This window comes from Corythoichthys intestinalis, chromosome 10 (genome assembly GCF_030265065.1).
Source record: "Corythoichthys intestinalis isolate RoL2023-P3 chromosome 10, ASM3026506v1, whole genome shotgun sequence".
NCBI classification, from domain to species: domain Eukaryota; kingdom Metazoa; phylum Chordata; class Actinopteri; order Syngnathiformes; family Syngnathidae; genus Corythoichthys; species Corythoichthys intestinalis.
In genome coordinates, this window is record NC_080404.1 from 22,139,019 (window position 1) to 22,159,576 (window position 20,558).

At 37.7% G+C, this 20,558-nt stretch overlaps 2 protein-coding genes across 9 annotated transcripts in view; both read right to left on the reverse strand.

Annotated features, from left to right (window-relative positions):
- Positions 1 to 292, reverse strand: part of LOC130923064 (cGMP-dependent protein kinase 2) — a 41,000-nt gene extending 40,708 nt beyond the window's left edge. For both annotated transcript variants that reach the window (XR_009064647.1, XM_057848484.1), the window contains exon 1: positions 222 to 292. The gene's annotated coding sequence lies outside the window, so the exon portion shown is untranslated. The remainder of the gene's footprint in view (positions 1 to 221) is intronic.
- Positions 293 to 14,986: 14,694 nt separating this feature from the next.
- Positions 14,987 to 20,558, reverse strand: part of LOC130922864 (collagen alpha-1(XIII) chain-like) — a 70,721-nt gene continuing 65,149 nt past the window's right edge. For all 7 annotated transcript variants that reach the window (XM_057848084.1, XM_057848083.1, XM_057848085.1 and 4 more), the window contains one exon: positions 14,987 to 16,808. In XM_057848084.1, coding sequence (XP_057704067.1) covers positions 16,776 to 16,808 — 33 coding nt within the window. In that variant the 3' untranslated portion in view covers positions 14,987 to 16,775. The remainder of the gene's footprint in view (positions 16,809 to 20,558) is intronic.

Consider the following 20,558-nt stretch of genomic DNA (forward strand, 5'->3'; position numbering starts at 1 on the left):
TTTTTCATCTGATTTATTAATAAAATGGCCTCAAACCACTGTCCTCTTTAGACCGTAGTGAAACTACAAAAAAAAAAGTACACAAGCATTACATTAGCAACAACGTTAGTTTAGCACGCTATACAGGTTCACTAAACATAAACAAAAAGCATCTCATACAAAAAATATAACATTTCGCTTACTAACATAATATGTACATTCTTTACAACAGCCATACTTACGGACAAATCTTGTCCAAGGATCATATAAGCACAACATTACAACGTGAACGTAGCCGTCAGCCCGAGACGTCATGCAGCCATATTGAACTGGCAATAAACCATGTCGCAAAGCGACCACAAGAGTTCGCTGTTAGACAGCACAAAAAGAAACCTTGCTGTAAAACTTACCAAAAGGCAGAATACTGTCTGACATGGGACAGTGCGGGACATGTGCGTTAATTGCGTCAAATATTTTAACGTGATTAATCAAAAAAATTAATTACCACGCGTTAACGCGATAATTTTGACAGCCCTAATATATACAGTATATATATATATATATATATATATATATATATATATATATATATATATATATATATATATATATATATATATATATATATATATATATATATATATACACACACACACACATTGTATTGGTTCAATATGGAACACAAGTTTTAATTCCCAATTCGGAACGATTCCCTGTTTCAAGGGACGGGTGGCAAATCTATTCAAATGTGCTGTAGAAGTAAGCAAAGTAAGCTAAGCTAAGTGACTAGGTTGTGTGTGTCAGAGAGAGAGACTCACTCGTGCACTGCTTGAATTTGTGCTTTGCTATAAAGATGGATGGATCTAAAAAAAAATTGAAAAAACTGAGTGGTATCGGAGTGGTATCGGTTTTGGGGCCAAAAAATGGTATCGGTGCAACATTGCCCACGATAACGATGATCTCACAATATGGCAATGCAACAATTATCAATACATGGGTCAGGGAATCATACTAGGTTATTCTACAAAACAACTAATAATCAGAAAAACTATGGTTACGTAGGTAACTATGGTTCTATGAATCCCGACTGACCGCCAGAGCATTCCGTCACTCAGAATCCTCATGCTCAAGCGAGAAGGTTCTGTAGGGACTGGAACTCAGTTGTCACCGGAACTTATACCTTTGCTGGGGGTAAACCTGGGGTCACAGGTGAATTTTTTGGTATTACTGTATTACTCGCACTGTACATGTGGTATGAAGGGATGATTCCGTGCTTACAGCACCGCCTGTGGCAGTTAGCAGGGATGAAACTCCAATTATGAATGCTTATAACTAGGGCTGTCAAAATTATCGCGTAAACGGGCGTTAATTAATTTTTTAAATTAATCACGTTAAACTATTTGACGCAATTAACGCATGCACTGAATGAGCCGTTCTCACATTGCCTCAAACTCAAAATTTCAATGAGGCCGTTTATGGACTTGAAGAGTGAAGAGAATGCCACCGGCCGCTTGGGGGCAGCGCAGCGCCGTTCCATACTAATGTTATTCCTTCTAATAGTGGGAGAATTAGTAGTTGTGAGACGTGTATGCTGTTGCTTTGTGTTCCACACATATTTCGGTAAGTTTGCTTTCTTTTAGTGGCAATTATGTGTCTCTTGTTGTATTTTGGGTAAGATATGCTCAGAGATATATCTGTTATAAAGGCGAGTGGACACAGGCGTTCTTTGGGCTGCACCGTTTATTGGCATACGCTTCTGCAACTTCTTCACAACAAACAGAAGTATCATTTAGTGAAAGCCCCCCCCCCCCAAAAAAAAAAAAAAAATACTGCAATCTCTCCCAAAAAAAAAAAGAATGTTCACAAAAAGAAAAGCACTTCAATCTGTAGTAATGACGCCCTATTCTCACACAGCTAAACAACAATGCAAAGTGAACTGGCATTACTCAGAGTTTGGTCACTCAATTCTTATTATTGTTATTTTTATTCTTCTTATTATTATATTAACCCTACTTTTGATTGAAAATTGTACAAATTTGATTAAAACGAAAATATAAAGAGGGGTTTTAAATTATAAAATTACTATAACTTGCAACTATAACATTTATCTTTTATGAACTACAAGTCTTACTATCCATGGATCACTTAAACAGAAAGAATGTTAATTATGCCATTTGTGGATTTATTGTTATAATAAACAAATACAGCACTTATGTACAGTATATTGTATGTATATATCCGTCTTGTGTCTTATCTTTCCATTCTTATGTACAGTATATTGTATGTATATATCCGTCTTGTGTCTTATCTTTCCATTCCAACAATAATTTACAGAAAAATATGGCATACTTTAGAGATGGTTTGAATTGCGATTAATTAATTTTTAAGCTGTAATTAATTCGATTAAAAATTTTAATCATTTGACACCCCTACTTATAACATATGTCATTTAGTGTTATCGGCAAATTATTTCACTTTTGAATGGATGTAAAATATCCAAACTGGACATAGATATAGTTAGTGACATAATTTGCCAGACGACAGTTAATGACATAAGCATTCAGTAATGCCCATGATAGTGTCACTTCATAACTATGACTGTCTTATGACCGTCTCATGACGCCGCTATCAAATAAAGTGTTACCTATTAACCCAAATAAATCAACAAACAAGCCGCACTGGACAATAAGCCGCAGGATTCAAAATGAAGGACAAAAGTAGCGGCTTATAGTCCGAAAATTACGGTAATTACCTATCTTTGGCATATAACCTCTAACAGTTTTGTATGTGTGCTAATCATAATTTCCAGCTGTTTTAAGAGCATTATTTGTTACTGTAGTCCCTGTAATCTATAACAGGATACCTTATTTGCTCGCAGCAAGGATAAACCAGCAGGGAGGAATGAGAGAAGTACAGTAAGCTAGGTAACCCAACTAGGCAACATAAACCAATTTTAGGTCACAACCAGTGTTGTTAAACTTACTTTAAAAAAGTAATTAGTGACAGTTACAAATTACTTTTCTCAAAAAGTAATTGAGTTAGTTACTCAGTTACCACAATGTAATAGTAATTAGTTACCCGGCAAAGTCATTGATGTTACTTGATGTTCTACATGTTATAACATGATCCATTTTATAACGTCTTTCACATCGAATATGTTTATATTAACTGATTGAATTGAACCGAACTGTCTTTTTCATTTAAAAAAAAAAAAACTTTAGGTCACACTTTTTAATTGTTTTTCAATTTCACCTAGAGTGTAACTGTATACAAACTTTAAACATCCAAATGCTGTCAGAAAAAAAGCCTTTTTTTGTTATTCCTGTTGTACAAAACCCGCGCCGAACTGTGACCCCCGTACCGAGTTACGTACTGAGCCGTGGCTTGGGTTTACCATCACACTTCTAATATATATGGCGGAAAACACAGACAAGACTGAAAAAGCAGTTTCTAATCTTTCACACCTATTTAAAATAAACTGCTGTATTTTAAGCCAAAAGAACTGTTGTGTTTGATAGAACAGTATGTCTATATGCTGCCATAGCAGATTCATGGCGCATTAAGTCACTGAACTATTTTTAATTTGTCCATTTTACCATGGAAACCCCCGTTTACAGACGTCGCGCAACTGCTTTTGTTTCAACCTAGCCACAAAAAGGTGAGTAATCATATTTATTATTCGAAATATCTGTCACTTTTAGCTTAGAATCATTAATTGATGTATAATATTTAGTTAAAAAAACGACTTTAAAAAATTATTCACTTACATATTTGAAACTTTTAAACAAATTACGTCACAATGAAAAAATTAGCGTCTGTAAAAAACGTTAAGGATATCGACCTCGTAACTATCGCTTAATTGTATTTTTTTCGTTACTGTGGCATTTTCCCCAATATTCTAGATTATAAATAATCGATCCAAACAAAGAAAATTTGGGAAAAAAAATGTTTAAAAGGGTAAATATATGAAAATGAAAATCTCGACCACTCCTTGATGCCTGCGATTTCTGCATCGCGACCCTTGTTAAATTACCATGTTTCACCCATAAAATCCCCCCCCAAAATCCAGCTGTGGCCATTCACAGGTGTGTCTTGACACTCGGTGAGACATGCTACATGGAGTTTTTGGATGGAAAAGAGGTAAGTACGCATTAATATCTCATTAAAATCATGGCGTGTTTAATTCTGCTCTCGCGTGCTCTCACCTCCAGTTGATTTTTGTTGTTTAAAAAAAAAAAAAAGAAGTTTTAAAATGCCCTCCTGTTCAAAATTTTTCTTCTCCCAGAAAATTGAGATTTTAAATTTCCAATGATGTATCACGCATGCATATAGGAGCAGAACTTCAAGTCACCTGAGTGTTTTCCGCCATATGGATATATTTTTCAATATACAGGTGAGGCTCTGAATCTCTTCCCTCTCTTTACTGTTGTTGCTTTGATTAAAAAAAAAACCAAACAAACAAGGTTTATGGATATGTCTTTCAAGAAGTGTTTAAGGCAAGTGACTATTTTTGGTAATAAAAACAAGCAAAAAAATATTATATTGTAGCATCAACAAGGACAACGCCCACTTGGTGATGATAATACATACTCAACTGTCAAGTAATGCGGGTGGGCAGGTGGTGTGTGGGAAAAGAGGTGACGCAGACCGGCAGTGCAAAAAGGATTTAATTAAGGCAAAAAAAACAAAGTACCAAGCAATATTGTGGGGATAAAAAAAAAAAAAAACAGAAGCAAACAAAACTCAAGTCCCTAACAAAAGGCTTGGTATAGAAAACTTCGAGGAACACAAGGGCTTGGATGGTGAAATCTGTTGAGAACAAATGCTGACATGCACATGGGCATTGACAATGACACAACAAGGTGTGAAAAGAAACCGGGAGCTTATATACACACACACACACACACACAGATAAGGGGTAACGAGACAACGAGGAACAGGTGGGTGACACAGAAGGATGCAGGTTGGAGGATACACTAGGAGCAGGCGCAACAGGTGAAATCAATGGGCAATCACAGGGACACACTAGGAGGGAACTAACACAAAACATAACACTCAACAGCAAAACAGTCCATTATTTTCAATTAAGTGTACCCACCTGAACGCCACGAACTGTATGTAAAAAAAAAAAAAGTTGCCTGAGAGTTTAAGGTAGCGCTCGCCATGCTAACTGCTAATGCTAGCGCGAACGCGACTGCTATGCTAACGCTCCGAACCATGTAGCATCGCGTTTCCAAAGGCGTAACAACACTCTTCCCTCCTCCCCCCTCATGCTCTGCTCTCTCCGTGTCTCCCGCGTCATTCAACCAAATTGTAGTGGCGCGTGCCTTCACATACTCAGTAACAGTAACCGCGTCGCAAAGATGGGAAACCTAATTGATTAGATTGCTCACTACTGACAAAAATAACGCCGTTAGTAACGCCGTAATACTCTAACACTGTTATTAACAACTCTGGTCACAACCTACCACTTGACAAACACTGATTAATTAGTTACAGTGATACAGTGCTGGGCAAAAGTATTGGCACCCCTGCCATTCTGTCAGATAATGCTCAATTTCTCCCAGGAAATAATTGAAATTTTATATGCTTTGGTAGTAATATCTTCATTGATTTTGCTTGCAATGAAAAAACACAAATCAGAATGGGAAAGAAATTTAAGTCATTATCATTTTACACAAAAGGGCCAGACAAAAGTATTTGCCCCCCCTTGAAAAATCATGATGCTTCTCTAATTTGTGTAATTAACAGCACCTGTTATTTACCTGTGGCACAAAACAGCTGGTGGCACTAACTAAATCACACTTGCAGCCAGTTAAAATGGATTAAAGTTAACTCAGCTTCTGTCCTGTGTCATTGTGTGTACCACATTGAGCATGGAGAAAAGAAAGAAGACCAAAGAACTATCTGAGGACTTCAGAAGCAAAATTGTGAGGAAGCGTGGGCAATCTCAAGGCTACAAGTCCATCTCCAAAGACCTGAAAGTTCCTGTTTCTACAATGCGACGTTTCATCAATAAGTGTAAAGCCCACTAAAGGCACTGTGGCTTACCTCCCTAGATGTGGACAGAAAACAAAAACTGACAAGAGATTTCAACGAAAGATTGTGCGGATGGCGGATGAAGAACTTCGACTAACATCCAAACAAGTTCAAGCTGTCCTGCAGTCTGAGGGTACTACAGTGTCAACCCGTACTATCCGTCGGCGTCTGAATGAAAAGGGACTCTATGGTAGGATACCCAGGAAGACCCCACTTCTGACCCAGAGACATAAAAAAGCCTGGCTGGAAGTTGCCAAAACTTACCTGAAAAGCCCGTTTTGGACGAATGTTCTCCGGTTAGATGAGACAAAAGTAGAGCTTTTTGGGAAAAGGCATCAACATAGAGTTTACAGGAAACAAAATGAAGTCTTCAAAGAAATGAACACGGTCCCCACAGTCAAACATGGCGGAGATTCCCTGATGTTTTGGGGTTGCTTTGCTACCTCCGGCACTTGACTGCTTGACCGTGTGCATGGCATTATGAAGTCTAAAGACTACCAAGAAATTTTGCAGCATAATGTATGGCCCAGTGTGAGAAAGCTGGGTCTCCCTCAGCGGTCATGGGTCTTCCAGCAGGACAATGACCCAAAACACACTTCAAAAAGCACTACAAAATGGTTTGAGAGAAGGAGCACTGTAGACTTCTTAAGTAGCCAGCAATGAGTCCAGACCTGAATCCCATAGAACACCTGTGGAGAAATCTGAAAATGGCAGTTTGGAGAAGGCACCCCTCAAATATCAGAGACCTGGAGCAGTTGGCCAAAGAAGAATGGTCTAAAATTCCAGCAGAGCATTGCAAGAAACTCACTGATGGATATCGGAAGCTGTTGTTCGCAGTTATTTTGTCTAAAGGTTGTGCCACCAAGTATTAGGATAAGGGTGCCAATCTTTTGTCCAGCCCATTTTTGGAGTTTTGTGTACAATGATAATGATGTATTTTTTTTTTTTTTCATTCTCTTTTGTGTTTTTTCATTGCTAGTAAAATAAATGAATATATTACTACCAAAGTATTTGTAATTGCAATCATTTTCTGGGAGAAATTGCGGATTTTCTGACAGAATTGCAGGGGTGCCAATACTTTTGGCCAGCACTGTATATCCAAACAAAGACAATCCAGACAAAGTAGAGCAGCAGAGTGTAGGAAGAGGGGAAGGAGAAATGGAAATTGATGAGCATGGGAAAAAAAAAAAAAAAAAAAAAAAAAAAAAAAAAAAAAAACTGCACTTTTTTTTTTTTTTTTTTTTTTTTAAACTGACTTGACTTTACAGACTTACAAACAGCTTGTTTTGGTTTGATTATATATAGTTTAAAGCGCTATTTCTGACTTTTTATGATCAATAAGTGCTTAAAAAAGTGCTCGCTCGCCAGTGCCCTTCTGTGCCCTAGTATGTATGTATTAGGTCTAGTGACGCCCCTGCTTTAGGGGCTATTGTTTTAGACTTAGCAAAATAAGTTAGTCTGGAGCCCTAATGTTAACACAACAACTCATCACGTTACAAATAGAAATAAATAACCAATGAGAATTACTCTGTATATTCAAAATTAATTCATGCAAACACATCAATGCTTTCTTTTTAATGTACTAGTTCTGAAAGGAATATACAAATATCTACAACACTTGTCCTTGTAAATTTATAGTTCTCACAAGTTTAAATTTTAGAGAAATTGGCAGCATTTACCTTTACATTTTCGTCGGAGGTAATTCAAATTGGTAATCCATTTTCTCTATAGACATCAACATTCAACTGTATCTTCTCTTTCTGTCGCCCAAAAGCACAGTGACACTGCTTGTTAGGAGGGACCTTTTTTTCATGTTACCAAGGGTGCTTCTGATCAAACTGAGGTATCTGGCAGCCCCTGGTGGTCTTAAGCGATTTCACTTTGTGTGCTGTCTGTGTGTGCTGAGTTATTGGGAACACTGTGATTTTTCCCATGCAGCTACATGCCATGACACATCCTAAGAGAACAAATCTAACAATCTGACTGACTGTACAAGAAGTCGTTGTAGTCACACCAACAATTCCACACTATAAATAGCAGCAGGTTAAGCTCTTGCGGGGAGCTGATAATAACATGTCAGTGCGTCAGTGTAGACAAGGAAGGCAAACCCTCACTGCCCCCAGGTAGTCTTACTTTTCCACTGCATGTGAATAAAAAAAAAAAAAAAAAAAAAAAACCAACAAAAGTACGGTGGCTGAGAGGTGTCTCCAAACACTTTGCAAATAGAAAAAGCCCTTTGCTGCCGTGTTGTGGCAATTGGGGTTCTTGCTTTTGCCAATTTGCAATCGCGCTTTATGAATTGGGGATCGTGTTATGACAGTTTGCATTCGTGCTTTTTTCTTTTGCAAAGTGCTTGCAATTGGAGTTCGTGCTTTTTTCTATTTGCTATGTTTGGACTTTGATTTCGACTGACACCTCTCGCCACCGTACAAAACCCTTCTAAATACATTAATTAATCAATTAATTAATCAATGAATTATTTATTCATCAATTAATAAATAATCAAAAATTAAACTAAGCAAACCACAGTGGCTTTGAACTTAGCAGTGGTGGGTCAGCGACGTTGTCAGCTTCAAACAAAACATTTTCGCTGATATACAACCAACATTCTGTGAGGAAAGTTCCATAACATGACACAAGTGGGCAAGAAACGTTCAAAAGGTACAAAAATGGGAAATTCACTGCCGTTGCACAGAGCAAAAATGAATCTGTGTACTAATATTAGGGCTGCAGCTATCGATTATTTTAGTAGTTGATTAATCGATGAACTAGTTTGTTCGAATAATCGAGTAATCAGGTAAGGAACATGAAAAATTTAAATACCTGAGCTAAGCCTCAAACGGTATATATATATATACATATAAAGTATACAAAAATGAGGATCTATGTACAACAAAAGAACAATTGGCTAACTTACAAAGCCAAAGTCCGCTAGCTTAAATGGTATAAAATTCTAACCTTTTTTTTTTTTTTTTTTTTTTTTTTTTACAATAATCTTAACAAATATTTGACACATATTCCCACAAAAAAGTGCTAAATATACTGATAAACTAAATTACGACAACATTAAAAAAAACATTAGCTCCAACAAAAACTTAGCTTCTGATGGTCTTAACAGGGAGCAGCTGAATTCAGCCATGTGAAATGAGGCTGACCAGAGGGCAGTGTATCCACCCAAACCAACAAAATTAAATGCAAACACTTTCAAATAAACCATTACAACCCCACTTTAATCAATCGAATACTCGAAGCAGCAAAATTTAATTCAAATCTTTTTTTCTCATCGAATACTCGAGTTAATCGATTAATCGTTGCAGCACTAACTAATATAAAAATTGTTTTTCTTGAATGCTTCTACTTGCACTTGAACTTGGTCCAAAAAACTGATGTATGCACTAATTTGATTTCAACAATAAATATAGAGGTGCAATTTGGGCACTTTTCCCATAACTGCAGTTGAAGTTGTTCTCTTATTTTTCACAGAATGTTTATTTGGAAAACCTTGCAGTTGTTACATTTATCATTATGAAAGCATCCAGTGGGGCATCACAATAAAATTAGCCATAATATGTTAAGTCCAGGCCCACATTTATCAGTATGGGTTTGATATCGGTATTGACTTTTTGGAGTTGGACAATATTGGGATATCGGTTATCGGTTAAAAAAGCCATTTTCGGACAACTCTACGAAAAACAAAACCGAAACGGTGCGCAAGTGAACCGAACCATACAAAACCGAAATGGTTCAATGCATCGATCTGAACCATTACATCCTTAATATATAGTATATACATTACATAGATTTATATGATCGCCATTGTGTTGTGTCTGAAATTTCAATAAAACCAGCTTAGTCCTACCAACCCACCTCTGAACAGCCCTTTTTCCTCACTATATTCTTCAATAATATTCTATTTTGCTCCTGCATACCTGGTTTTGTGAACCTGCTGTATAAATATGATCACATCGCGCCCATGCACACACAGACACATTTTAGCTCATAATGAATTCATATAATGGGTACGAAATTAGCAAGAGAAAGTCCTCATATCAGTGGCAGAAGAAATGTGAACAGGGCCCGGGTGAGATGAGCAAAAACGTGACACCCCGAGTGGACCATCTGACACTATATTACAGCTCCGCTCATCATCTTACCTTTCTGTTTGACCATCTCCTTGCACAAACACGGCCACTTTACGCCTTCAAACCGGCCTTCTTCAATGCCCGGGTCGCATCCCCCTAAGTTCCATCCATAGGTGGAGTTTGACGTTTGGGGCGGGGGGGTGGGGTGGGGGGGGCACAATATTATGTTGATGACCCCGAAACGCAGTATCAGCAATAAAATCAACCTACAAGAATATAATAATTAGATGAAAATGAGTGTTTTTGTTTCCCATCATTTTTGAGGGGAATTCTAAAATCAGGCTGCTTAGGCTATACTTTTCGCCAACATCGTCATCCATTGAATATGGTACGCCCACCGGTGTCGTGCCAATGTAGTTACCCCAGTATGGGTGGAGCCACTGCACTGCACTGCACTGATTTGCTTGATTTTGATTTTGGTTTTGGTGATGTAGTTATCTACGAGGTTTTCATCACAAAAAAAAACATTTTTCTGTCGTATACTGTAACACACGTACTGAACATTAAAAAAGGCAACGTTTCACTGTTTTACTCGTAGGATGACCTATAACTGTAATTCAAGTCCAGTATGGAGTTTCTCCAGTTTAGTAAACATCGATGTCCAAAATATATAGCTGTGGTTCTTTTCTGGCTTCAATTAATTGTTTAAGTCGACAACCCTCATAATTAATGTGTGTGTGCTGCTCCTGCGGCCAGGGGACACCATTTTTGACGCGGGTAACTAACTACATTGGCAAGACACCGGTGGTGGCTCTGTTGTACAATTAGCGTCTTTGGTGGGGCAAATAGAAATTCCGCTCACTGTTTTGACAGTGGTTTCTAGCATTTCATGGTCCACATTTTCAATCCTTGGCTCTTGTTCTGTAGTTGTTGTCGCTTTTGAAAGCTTACTTTTGAAAATATTATGTAAATCCATCTTGCCTTTTCGGTCCTCTTGCGGTTTTGGCTAAGCAAAGCAAATGACTGTCTGAGGTGCTCGTCACATAATCTTTTCGAAAAATATTTTTGACCCATTACAAAAATATATATTTTTGTTTATTTCATTCATTTTTGTTTTTTGTTTTACTGCTTTACAACTTTTATAGACAATATTTTACCGGAAAAGTCTTAATTTTAAAATCATATACTGTATAGGAAAGTCAATTACATGCAATGACACTTTTCGGACACCGGGGGGGCTGGCCCCCCCTTAAAATCCGCTTATGGTTTCATCCCTGCTTCATCTGTAGACTGATATCCTGGAAATTGGGGCAGCCAGTGTGGATCTTAACAAAACAGTAAGGAAACAACCGATTGTTTTGGAGAACATTTCTGATGTCTTGGTGAAAATGCAAGTGTTGAACACTTCGCTGTGTTTATTTCATGACAAGTAAAACATTTTTTGCTTTTAGTCCCGCTACGTCTCCGTGTAACCTTCGACTCATTTTGCTATTACATAATGGAACACAGAACAATCATAGAACAAAATACAAGATTTGGTGAATGTTGTTTTATGTTCTATTTTTATTCTCATTCAATGACAGATGAAGAAAATCATATTGGCAATCAGTGATGACAGCTGCCATTATGTGTATTAAAAAAAGAAGTAAAAATAATTGTGTAAAACAAAACACCAGACAGTATTAATTCTTTAAACTATTAGTTTTTGACACCATACGTATCTGCAACATACTCTCGATTGGATCAAAAAAGTGTCTCCTTATCTCACTGAATACCACAAGTGATCATACTGAATCTCAAAGAACCCTTTACATCTCACTTGACTGTTGTTGAAAGCACATACAGTATATACATCTGCATTAAACTGATTCATTTGGCAGATTTCAATCAACTGTGCATGCAACACTACAACAATGTAGCTATAATTTATACATAGAATTATCAATAAAGAAAAATAGATTTAAAATATATTAGTGCCTCATAAAACTTAATCTCATGCAAATGTGTGTACAATATAATGCCCTTCTTGTCCATAGTTGGACATTTTACTCACCGGAAAACCTCAGTTTCAAATAAATAAATAAATCCCTACACTTTTGGTAATTTACTCTCACCAAAATTTTCTAGAAAATAAAATATACATCAAGACAGTTTGAATGAATAAATGCGAACACTTCAGTTTAGCAAGTGTTTATGTTTGATAATGTCTTATATTCATGCTCAAGTTCATTGTGTTTTGTTTTTGAATTACATTATGTAGTAATTCCAACTGCGGAATATACAAAAAAGTAAATCAGCTGACAAATAAATTGGCAGTGTTCTGTTGGAAAAAGTTAGCAAATAAGATGGTGCGAACAAGTCTTTTTGAAACCTTTACATGGACCACACAATCAACAAACACGTAGTAGGTCAGAAAATTATTTGTACCATTAATACTTACATTTTTAGTCAAATATATCTGTTCACCCCCTTCGAAATTAAAACAAAATATTCTGATACTTTTCCTGGCTTTTGCGACAGGTACCTTTAATTGACTTTTCGCAAACTCCGCCTCCTAAATAATCCTTGACCAATCATACGTCCAGGAGACCGTTGTCAGGGAGCATGATTCAACAAACTCTCGGATGCCCCATTGCCTAATTGATTGATTTGGCGGTTTCAAGATCGCCAACGGCCAGAAAACTTTACGAAAGACGATAAAAATGACTTAACAAGCTGCAGACCTCCAAAATGGTGAAGCGATGCACCTATGGAATATCTAAATCTGACACGAGGCACCCAAGTAGTACATCACTATGAATGGGGTTCTCTCCCTTCACAAAGCCGAAAAACCAATTGGATTCCTATGGGTTAAACCAGGGGTGTCCAAACTATTCCACATACGGCCGCAGTGGGTGCTAGACTTCATTCCAACAAAACAAGATGACACTTTTCACGAATCTGGCGTCTTACAAGTGTAATCAGTACATTGCATTCAGGTGCTGCTTGTTTTAGCAGAAACTTCATTGGTTAAATTGTCTGTGCTCGATTGGTAGGAACAAAAACCAGAACACCAGTGGCCTTTGAGGACCGGTTTGGACACCTCTGGGTTAAACAGTCTCTACGTATGGCGTATTCCTGCCAACTAAATGTCTCCAAGATAAACAAGCAAACATATGTGTTCTCTTAAGGTAAGCTGAAGCTAATGCCAGAGGCTAACTAGCGAGCCGTCTTGCCTAAAATGCTTTAGTAAAACATTTATAAAACTGGATATCAAAGTTGTACTATTTGAACTTATTTTCTTTTTTATTTGTCATGTAGCATTTTGTGAATGGACACCATAGTATCCAAACCCCTTGCCCCCCACAACGCGCTCAACTTTTGTTCAGAATTAGCTTCTCATCACTGGTTACAATGTGGCTTTCTTTTTATTCATTTGTGCAACTGCAGAGTCCTTTAAACAGCGTGGAAGCTCTCACCAAAGTTGAGAGCACATTGCACTACTACAGCGAAACGAGGCGAGTAATTGCCTAAAGGCTGGGTTTATCCCGCCCATTAGACGCAGTGCGTCTCTAGGGGTCAATTGGCTTTGGGCAGGGCTCAGCTGGCCCGTACGCTCTAGTCATTTGCATGATAATTGTATGATCTGTCTGTGGCTGAATCCCTTTTTCATTGACAGCGAAATGAGCGAATCAGTGATCTTGTCATGTTAACATCCGCGGGAGACATTTTTCAATTTTCAATCAGTTGTTCTGAGGTGAACCGGAGACTTTCATAATTATCATCGTGACACTTGCTTTGTCAAAAACGACTAGTGAAAAATGAAGCTTATCTTTGGTGTTTTTTTGTTTTTTTTGTATTGTAGCTGCTTGTGTTTGTAGACTTGACTTCTGGCACACTAGTTCCTTTCGCTACTGAGCAGCGGGTGCCGCTGAGACCCTCCACCGCCACAAAACACTCACAGGTGGACACACTTGGAGCTTCAACTCATTTAAAGACCAGCATCTGCCACTGGTCTCAATAGCTTGCTACAATTTTTTAAATTATTTTTAATACAACCCTCAGCTGCCTCAGCCTTAATCGAGAGGATGTTGCACTGGTATTGCTCCAAAATAAATCACTAAAAACACTCTGGCATACATCTGTCTGCAATAGCTTATGCCGTTGGAGTCACGAAGCTTGTCAGCTTAGCAACCGTAAATAATAGGGGGCGGAGTTTACGCGAAAAGTCAATCGGTGGTTTTTAGTTGGTCTTGTAATTGTATCTTCAAAAAGAAAAAAACGTGCGTTCTGAGGTTGAAATTTCGTGACTTAGTTGCTCACCAAAAAACAAGTTCATTACCTAGCTGTAATATGATGTGTGCCATCTTTTACATTTACTGACTATAAGTGGAGACTAGCTTCTGCCATTTAGTTTATTGACAGATATAAAAATACGCTGAAAGAAATATGCTGTCCAACATGAAATCAGACAGAACCTTTAATGCTGAGGTCATTAGGCCATCGAAGCTGACAAGGGACCCTGAACTGTTGTTAGCGAATCGCTGCGGCATCGTAATCTTACTGTATATAAACTTCTGACTTTGGAAAAGATGATGAAAAATTTACCCAAAAATATCCATCTTTCATTATTCAGGCAATTAACCAATACATTTAATTTTGGTAATCCTAATTGATCTAAAACGGAAATAAAGCTATGCCACCGTATTATTATCCAAAATCATGGCTCTTAATTTACATGCATTATTTACACGTGACTGCAGAATGTGATATCATTTAATCACTAGATTGAATTACACTTTTTAAATATTTTAAATATTATTGTTATTTTTATTTATTTAAAATCTATTGTCGGGATGGGAAAAAAATCCTAACCCTAAAAGGAAAAATCTGAAAATCTGTCGATATCCAAATGCTTAACAGTACATGTAAATCACGAAATAACAAGGAAAGAACTAAAAATAAAGACATTTTTATAAATGATATGAAACAGACCAAACACAAAACTATACAATATATATATTCAATCATCGTTTGTCGTTGCTTTTTCTTATTGACCAATTATTTAAGTCTATACTTCGTCTTATACACTGTAATATTAATAAAATGGGCTTGGGCAAGACCCATAAATTTGATGGGAAACGGGGGAGATCGAGCACTATATCTTATTAAACATATTTTAGAGAATTAAAATCGTGAGCAAGAACTTATAAATATTCTGTGTGCTCTGTAGATAACTGTTTTTAGTAGAGTTGTCTGACATTACCAGGTAGCCGGGCAGCATTTTAAAATGATATTGACATTGACGGTTTTGGGCCAATATGCATGTTGCCTTATAAGTGATTGTAGAAGCCTCCTGCTATTGTACAAGGTCTGGTCACAGCTTAGCACAGCAGTTACGTTTATTGACCGATAGATGTCTCCAAACTAAGATGGCTGGGATTTGTTACGTGAGCAGACCATTTGCATTCATGGTGCAAAAATTAAATGAACAATAATTGATTGAAAAATAATGACTATTTCAAGTCCACGACTGCATATATCGTTACCAAATTTTGGAATTGGACAATATTCGGATCTCGGTTATCAGTTAAAAAGTCATTACAGACAACTCTAGTTTTTAGGTAATTTTGTGTGCTTTTCAATGTATAAACAACGTGTACGCATGCATTGTAAATCCAAAATGTTTGATCAACAAAGACTGGAACAGTATTGGCATGTTTTACCGAGGCAGCTGTCAATACTGACATAAGGAATGCTTTCTCCACTTGGATGTCAAAGAAACAAAACTTGCCAAGTAGGTCTATCGGTCACTGATAAAGGTTGACATGGTTACATGACGTGGTATTTTTCTTAGACGTATAATAACTCTCACCCAGATTACAGTAAAGTAGCTGCTATATGGATATGTAACAAACACACATTTGTAATGCTACTTACTTTGACTAGTACATATCACATACATGCATTACAATGTATGAGGTGACTTTGCAATCTAGTGTATATACAAAGCTCTAATACGTTCATATATACAATCATCTCATTTCTATTGTACAATACTTACAATTATAGCTTTGGATTACAGAGTAGGACAACAGTTCAATAGAAAATAATTACCATTATCACATATGTGACCAGCCATGATGTGAAGCTGGTTGCAAAAGAAATACTATAGTACCCACTCTTTCAAATAATATATATTATAGCTGCATTAAAGAGTTTTCTATTCTTTGGGGGCAGATAACATGGTGAAGGAATTATCATCAGGCTCCTCCCCTTTTTCTGTTTGTAAGGCATCTTACGGTATCTGTCCAGTGAGTTGTACAGCATTAATTTTAAACAACTAACACCATAACACCCGTTTATTGCTCATGCCTTCCTTTATCTAGATGCTACGCTGATGATCAAGTATAGGAAAATATCTCCATTCAGCAGGCATGTCCCCATATACTCATGAGCCAGTGCGGGCGGTTCTATCTCCCTCAACTCAAAGGCCACATGACGGCCTCCAACATTTTAAAGTCATTTGGAAACCATTTTGCTCATGTCTTAGAGTTAGACGATACTGGCTCTGTATTCATCCTCATAGTCAAAAGATGACACGGCAAGTCCAAGTTCTACTAATAATTCAAAAGGCATTGTTGCATGCCTTAAGGTTTCTTCTTGGTGGCCCCATGGGATTAATCACCGGTGGTCTTACTTCTTGGCCAGTTGGAAGGGGTGTTGACCCTAAAATATGAATACAATTTTGTCAAATGATAAGCGTTTTTGTACATTACGTGCATAATGCAGCAAATACGAAGTGTTAATAGTGACATTTACATTACATAAAAAAAAAAAAAAAACCTAGATCAGTGCTTCTTAACATTGCAAGGTTGAAGATGCGTGGGAATTTGCTCAACCAGTCTACATGTACTTTGTGGACTTGGGAAGAGGTGGGAAGTAACGCGTTACATTTACTCCGTTAAGTAACTTTTCTCTTTCTCTTGAGTAACTTTTTGAGAATAATGTACTTCTAAGAGTAGTTTTACCTCGCCATACTTTTTACTTGCGGAGATTTGTGAAGAAACGCTACTCTTACTCCGCTCTTTTGATTTAAGACACACTAGAGTCGTTACATTTTTCTTCTTTACTCCACATATTAGATGTTACTTTATTTTTGCCAGAGGTGCCCACAGTGGCTCTACAAATTTCACCAATGAGACATCGCAACAATGATACATGACATGACAACATTATTCCAATCAAATGTAACAATACAGTCACGGATTTCAACCTGTCTCCCAGATTTTATTTGATGCCGATAGACCAGGGAAAACCATAGATATGATCATTTTAATTTCATGGAAGGGAATTATTTTTTTATTCACTAAAGGGCACTTTGGACGGGACAGATGATGTTTTGTTTCTATTTTTCTAGCCGGCATTCGGTGATCTTTGTGTACTTCTTTTGGCCTAATATGATCATTTAATAGGTTATAGTACAGTATAATAATAACAGTTCATATGATGTTGTGCTGAGAAGAAAAAACAGACATTAGAAGCCCTTATCCATTGCTCGAGTTGTCTTTTCACCGAATACTTTACTTGTACTTGAGTAAATGTTTGAATGACTACTTTAACCTGAGTAATAATATTTTGAAGTTAACGCTATTCTTACTTAAAATTTTTTGGCTACTCTACCCACCTATATGTACAGTGTATCACAAAAGTGAGTACATTTCTGAAGATATTTAAGTATATATATACACTCACCGGCCACTTTATTAGGTACACCATGCTAGTAACGGGTTGGACCCGCTTTTGCCTTCAGAACTGCCTCAATTCTTCGTGGCATAGATTCAACAAGGTGCTGGAAGCATTCCTCAGAGAGTTTGGTCCATATTGACATGATGGCATCACACAGTTGGTGCAGATTTGTCAGCTGCCAAAGATACTCTATTGGATTGAGATCTGGTGACTGTGGAGGCCATTTGAGTACAGTGAACTCATTGTCATGTTCAAGAAACCAGTCTGAGATGATTCCAGCTTTATGACATGGCGCATTATCCTGCTGAAAGTAGCCATCAGAAGTTGGGTACATTGTGGTCATAAAGGGATGGACATGGTCAGCAACAATACTCAGGTAGGCTGTGGCATTCCAATGATGCTCAATTGGTACCAAGGGGCCCAAAGAGTGCCAAGAAAATATTCCCCACACCATTACACCACCACTACCAGCCTGAACCGTTGATACAAGGCAGGATGGATCCATGCTTTCATGTTGTTGACACCAAATTCTGACCCTAGCATCCGAATGTCGCAGCAGAAATCGAGACTCATCAGACCAGGCAACGTTTTTCCGATCTTCTATTGTCCAATTTCAATGAGCTTGTGAAAATTGTAGCCTCAGTTTCCTGTTCTTAGCTGAAAGGAGTGGCACCCGGCGTGGTCTTCTGCTGCTGTAGCCCATCTGCCTCAAAGTTCGACGTACTGTGCGTTCAGAGATGCTCTTCTGCTTACCTTGGTTGTAACGGGTGGTTATTTGAGTCACTGTTGCCTTTCTATCAGCTTGAACCAATCTGGCCATTCTCCTCTGACCTCTGGCACCAACAAGGCATTTCCGCCCACAGAACTGCCGCTCACTGGATATTTTTTCTTTTTCTGACCATTCTCTTTAAACCTTAGAGATGGTTGTGCGTGAAAATCCCAGTAGATCAGCCACGTTCAAAGTCACTGAAATCACCTTTCTTCCCCATACTTATGCTCGGGTTGAACTGCAGGAGATTGTCTTAAACCATGTCTACATGCCTAAATGCACTGAGTTGCCGCCATGTGATTGGCTGATTAGAAATTAAGTGTTAACAAGCAGTTGGACAGGTGTACCTAATAAAGTGGCCAGTGAGTGTAAGTATACCTGTTAGTGCTCAGACCATATGCCGTGCTCTACATCAAATTGGTGTGCATGGCTGTCACCCCAGGAGGAAGCCAGCCTCTTCTAAATACGGTACACAAGAAAGCCCGCCTGTCTCATCAGACCATAGAACATGGTTCCAGTAATCCATGTTCTTTGTTGACATGTCTTCAGCAAACTGTTTGCGGGCTTTCTTGTGTACCATCTTCAGAAGAGGCTGGCTTCCTCCTGGGGTGACAGCCATGCAACCAATGCCACCAATTTGATGTAGAGTGCGGTGTATGGTCTTAGCACTAACAGGCGGACCCACCACCTCTTCAATCTCTGCAGCAAGGCTGACAGCACTCTTGTAACGAGTCACATGACACTTTGGAGGGAAAATGACAAGCAGTACTCAGTTTGGACATTTACGGATGTACGTATTTTCTAAGGGGTGTACTCACTTTTGTTGCCAGGGGTTTAGATATTAATGGCTATATTTTGAGGGGAGAATAAGTGAACTCTATTATATAAGCTGCACACAGACTACTTTTCATTGTGTCAAAGTGTCATTTCGTCAGTGTTCTCCCTTGAAAAGGTTTACTTATATATCAGCAGAAATGCGAGGGGTGTACTCACTTTTGTGATAGACTATGGCATAATAGACGCTTGATACAGGCTGTCCGATCCATTTATGACCAGTGTCAGAGTTTGGTCCGGATTGATTTACATGTAGGCGGCAAGGTCGGAAACAAACAATTGCCCATGATATTAATTTTCCTAGGCTGTAATGCATTAAAAACTGTCCTTATTGTCTTACTGCTATGTGGGCTCATGATTAGCTCTTAAAATAATTGTCATTTAACACAGTTTATTGTTATATCTGCTAATGCAAGTTACAATATAACAATATTAAAAATATTTAGCATATTCTGACTCAAAAAATTAGATAATGGCGGCCCAGACTCTTATGCAAATGAAAATGTAAGTGAGCAAGAATAGGAAAGAATTCCAGCATAAAGCCTCAACAATTAAAGTCCTCTGTTCTCAACCGTTAAGTTTTGTAAAAAAAATAAAAAGGTGATGTAATATGCCACTGTCACAGCTTTTTTGGGAGTATGTTTCAGGTTTTAGATTCATCCTTTGTGAATATTTGCAAAAACAAATTTTAATATGAATTTACTGTCTTGATAGTGTATGCAATTTAATATAGATTGAAAATAATGTGCAAATCATTGAATTTAACATAAACAGGGTGATTGAAAAGTAACTATTTCATAATACTTATAATGTATTTAAATTTTGTAATATTTTTCTCAATTTCTTTGTGTATGTTCCTTTATTTATGGCAAGTAGATGCATGTTCTTGTTTTCTTTCCAGATCTGTTAATTTCTCCGAAATTTCAGAGCCCCACAGAAATGGCTGGATGTGGTTTGAAGATCAGTAGTTCAAGACAGTGCAAAGATAGTGGAGAACCATTAAAAGATCACATGCTTAAGTTAAGGCCTTGAGGCTTAAGTTGTCATGAAAACTTATAACAAAAGGATCTTTGACTGATACCCGAAGAAGCGGTCGCCCTTCAATTGCGGGTAATGCAAGTTGTTCA